The 4,240-nt window shown below is 45.8% G+C and overlaps 1 protein-coding gene across 1 annotated transcript; it reads left to right on the top strand.

Annotated features, from left to right (window-relative positions):
• The first annotated feature begins 718 nt into the window (after window positions 1-718).
• On the top strand, window positions 719-3,976 carry LOC117860993 (uncharacterized). The gene is made up of 2 exons (XM_034744441.2): window positions 719-1,983; window positions 3,297-3,976. The coding sequence occupies exon 1, from the start codon at window positions 830-832 to the stop codon at window positions 1,964-1,966; it is 1,137 nt and encodes a 378-aa protein (XP_034600332.1). The 5' UTR covers window positions 719-829; the 3' UTR covers window positions 1,967-1,983; window positions 3,297-3,976.
• Window positions 3,977-4,240: the final 264 nt, after the last annotated feature.

Raw genomic sequence — 4,240 nt, 5'->3', positions numbered from 1 at the left:
TAGCAGGGTTATATTGGATGTTCGAATGCTAATTAGAAGGACTAAACATAAGCTAATTACAAAACTAATTGCACAGATGAAGTTTAATTCGCGAGATGAATCTATTAAGGTTAATTAATCCATCATTAGTAAATGGTTATTGTAGCACAATATTGTCAAATCATGGACTAATTAAGCTTAATAGATTCGTCTCGCGAATTAGACTCCATATATGCAATTAGTTTGTAGTTAGACTATATTTACTACTTCCAATATCAAACATCCGATGTGACATGTCCTAAAGTTTGGCAGAGGGTATACACCCCAAATTATCCAAACATCTCTGTCAGGAAACCTGCCCCTTGTTTACTTCACCCCAACTTCCAACTTTGGCACTATGCAAAAAGAAGATTCCCCATCACATCAAACTTGCGGTACATGCATGGAGTACTAAATGTAGATGAAATTAAAAACTAATTGCATAGTTTTGTTGTACTTTGCGAGACAAATCTTTTAAGCTTAATTAGTCAATGTTTGGACAATAATTCACAAATACAAACGAAACGCTACAGTGTGCTACAGTGCCATCACAGTAATTTGACATCTTCTAATTTGGCCAACTAAACAAAACAAGCCGGATATGCTCGCCATTCAGTTTCGTCAGATAGGCCAACTTCAAAACGAGCACTTCTTGCAGGGGGTTTCCTACAAATGTGCCGCGACCCTTCTTCTCCCTCCCCGCGGACGGGCCGACGCGTTCCCCAATCGAAGCCCAAATCAATTCCCCTCCCCTCCTACCAAACCCTAACCCTACCCCTCCCCCGGCGAGCGCGACCCGCGGCGATCCAAGATGCCGGCGACGGCGGGGCGGGTCCGCATGCCGGCGAACAACCGCGTGCACAGCAGCGCGGCGCTGCAGACGCACGGCATCTGGCAGAGCGCCATCGGCTACGACCCCTACGCGCCCGAGAACAACAAGCAGCAGCAGCCGGGCCGCCCCTCCTCCTCCGTCTCCGCCAACGCCGCAGCCGCGGCCGCCAACGACGCCGCAGCCAGCGCCGCCGCCGCCGCCTCCGCCTCGTCCGGATCCGGGGCGGGGGACGGCAACGCCTACACCAGCTTCCAGGGCCTCCTCGCGCTCGCGCGCATCACCGGCTCCCACTCCGACGAGACCCGCGGCTCCTGCAAGAGGTGCGGCCGCGTCGGCCACCTCACCTTCCAGTGCCGCAACTTCCTCTCCGTCAAGGACCTCGACCTCGACTACGCGGACGCCGAGGCCGCGGCGCAGGCGGCCGCGCTGGCCAAGTTTAGGGAGATTAAGAAGAAGGCTGCTGTGGGTGGGGACGCGGATGGGGTTTCTGATGATGAGGAAGAGGAGGACGATGACAGCGATTCCTCTGATTCGGATGTCGACCCTGAGCTGGAGAAGATAATCGCTGAGCGCGAGCGTGCCAGGAATGGGGGAAGGAGGTCCAAGGAGGAAGAGAAGAAGTCGAGCCACCACCGTAGGAGCAGAAGCAGCAAGAGAAAATCGAAGCACGCAAGGAGCAGGAAGAGTGATGACAGTGAGGAGGAAGGCACACGAGGCAGGGAGAAGAAGAAGAGAGCCAGCCGATCGAAAAAACATGAGAGATCAGATGAGGACAGCAGCGACAGTGACTCCGATAGGAAGAGGCACAGGAAGAGCAGGAAGGACAGGAACAGGCACAAGAGCCACCGCAGGAGTGTTGACTCGTCAGATGAGGAGGATGTGTCTGGAGGTGAAGAAAGGAGGCGCCGCCGCCGCCACCACAAGCGGCGCCATCACCGGAGGGATGCATCTGACAGTGACACTGGTGGCAGCGAGTCCGCAGATGAGAAGAAGCGATCCGGCAAGAGGAGGAGGCACCGCAGGTCAGAGAACAATGGGTTGGATGAGGACGAGCGACATGGTCATCGGGGAGCAAAGCGTTCTGAGGAGAAGAGCAGGGACCGCAAGAAGAACTAGAGAGGAGCATTAAATTGGTAATTCACCCTCAATGATGTTATTGTGTTTTTCTATTTATCAGCTGGCCCTTTATTATCTTGTCTTGGCATAAGTTTGGTACAGTTAAAGCACGAGGCTTATCATTTGTAACATATTGGTGTATTAGTGTCTGTCTGTCTGTCTGTCTGAAAAAAATGAAAATTCTATGGAGGGTGATTCAATAATTAGCAAGGATTTCTGAATAAAGTTTTCAGTCGACCTTTTCCCTCGATGGCACTGGACCAGATAATTAGTGTTAGACCATTGGACCAGATAATTAGCGTTAGACTATTTTTCATAGTGATGGTGCCAGGAAGTTGCCATTTTTTAATGAAGATGGACCTTGTTAAAACGGGAGTAAGCTTTTTGGCAACTGCTGATATTATGAAGAGAACATGTTGTTTTGGTGTGATTATTTATATGGGTTACATCGTAACATGTTGATGTTCCATGTTGGGTATTTCATTCTAAGCAATATAGAACATACAGCAGCATCATTTTGCTGAATTCTATTCTTATTTTCTTCGGCAGCTCCATCATACTTAATCCTATTAACTAGGGAAAACGACTTTCGAGCTATAAGCACATTATTTTTGTTGCTAACTACCGAATAAAAATCTGTTCATTTTTGTCCTAACATTTTGTGGCAGACTTGAAATTGTTTACCAAAGATATCTGCTTGTTTTGATTTAAGCTTAATTTCAGCAATGTTATCATGTTTTGGTCAGACTATATGCATTATGAGACACAGGTATGATGACTCCCCTGTCTGGACTGACCTTCTCAAGCTCAAACCCATCTACCTGTTTTGGAAATATAGCTGGCTGTATGATGAGCCAATATGTATGGAATTTCCTTTGTTGTTTCATCTTTGTGAACAAGAAGATATTTCCCACCGTCCCAGAATATACTCAAATACTAACAGCAATTCATTGGGAGACCCAAAATCTTACTTACCTGATCATGATGAGACAAATTGTTCATCTGTTCTTTGTGTGTCCAGTGGCAAAATTTGCTTGGGCCATTATTGCTCAAAGTATTGGTGCTGATAGCAGACCAAGAAATTAGATCAGTATTGGGTTTGGGTTAATAAGTGGCTTACTAATAGGATACAAATTTTATACATCTGGGATAGCAGCTATTTGCTGGGCTATCTGGAAAACACTAAATAAAACTTGTTTTGATGGAAAAAAGAAAAACCCAGCTGAGTGGGCTATCTGGAAAACACTAAATAAAACTTGTTTTGATGGAAAAAAGAAAAACCCAGCTGAGATAGTTTGTTATGCATGTGCTCCTATGCATTATCGAACAGGTTTGTATGCTGAGGAAGTCTGAGAGATGCTGGTGGAGCAAGTGAACATTCTGCTGCAGATGGCTAGAAGGTTGCCAAATGCCCGAATTCAACGACGAACACCGCCAATGCTAGAACCCCTAGGGTTGGGGATGGACATTATCTGGGATTCAAGTGTCTGAAACTGACAGGGCGTCCCGGGCAAGGAAGAAGATCAAGTTACCATTTCTGTGGGAGAATTTTGTGTCCAGTTTCTTCCGTGGTTTGCTGTTGGTGGTCCTGTGTTCTGGCGTGTACTCTGGCTGTTTGACATTTGTAATAGTCTAAACGTGGCTCGTCCGTTGTACATCTGAATCAGATGTGGTAACTAGTTGGTAGAGAGGGGGATAGGGATTCAAGTCTCGTATCTGTCTGCTGTAGCTCTCCTATTCTTTTTAAATAATGGGAATGGGGACATCCTAGGTTCGAAACAAATACTAGAAGCTGTTGCTGTATCATTGCAGTGTTGTATCAGTATTATTGCCATAGCATGGTAATATTAGGAGCCATTGGTTGGTAAACTGCTGCAGAGATTGAATCATGGCTCTACTAGGTTTCTCTACACTGGTAGTGTGCTGAGAAGCATGATGGGTAAAACAAAGTCAAATAGTTTGCCATTGAACATTGTGTTTGTTGAATTGCAATGCTCTTGTTTTAGTTCATACTTTCCATGTCATCTCCTTTTCGTAACTTCTGCATATTTACCAGCTCCTTTTGGCTAACATGTTTCAGGTTTATTAGAAAAGTAGTAATAAGATTGCTTGCTACCATGAAAGTTGGTGACTAACGTTTGTTTGGTTTATGTGAAACACCTGAATACTTTGTTCCTGTATAAAAGGTGTATAAAGCCCTACCGACTGTCTTATGCTTTTAATGATCAGGCAAACGATGGTTATGTCAATGATTTTGTTTGGTTTCAGTGAAGC

This window comes from Setaria viridis, chromosome 6, assembly GCF_005286985.2.
Source record: "Setaria viridis chromosome 6, Setaria_viridis_v4.0, whole genome shotgun sequence".
NCBI classification, from domain to species: Eukaryota; Viridiplantae; Streptophyta; class Magnoliopsida; order Poales; family Poaceae; genus Setaria; species Setaria viridis.
The sequence above is the reverse complement of the archived record's forward strand: the minus strand, read 5'-3'. Positions and strand labels throughout refer to the sequence as shown.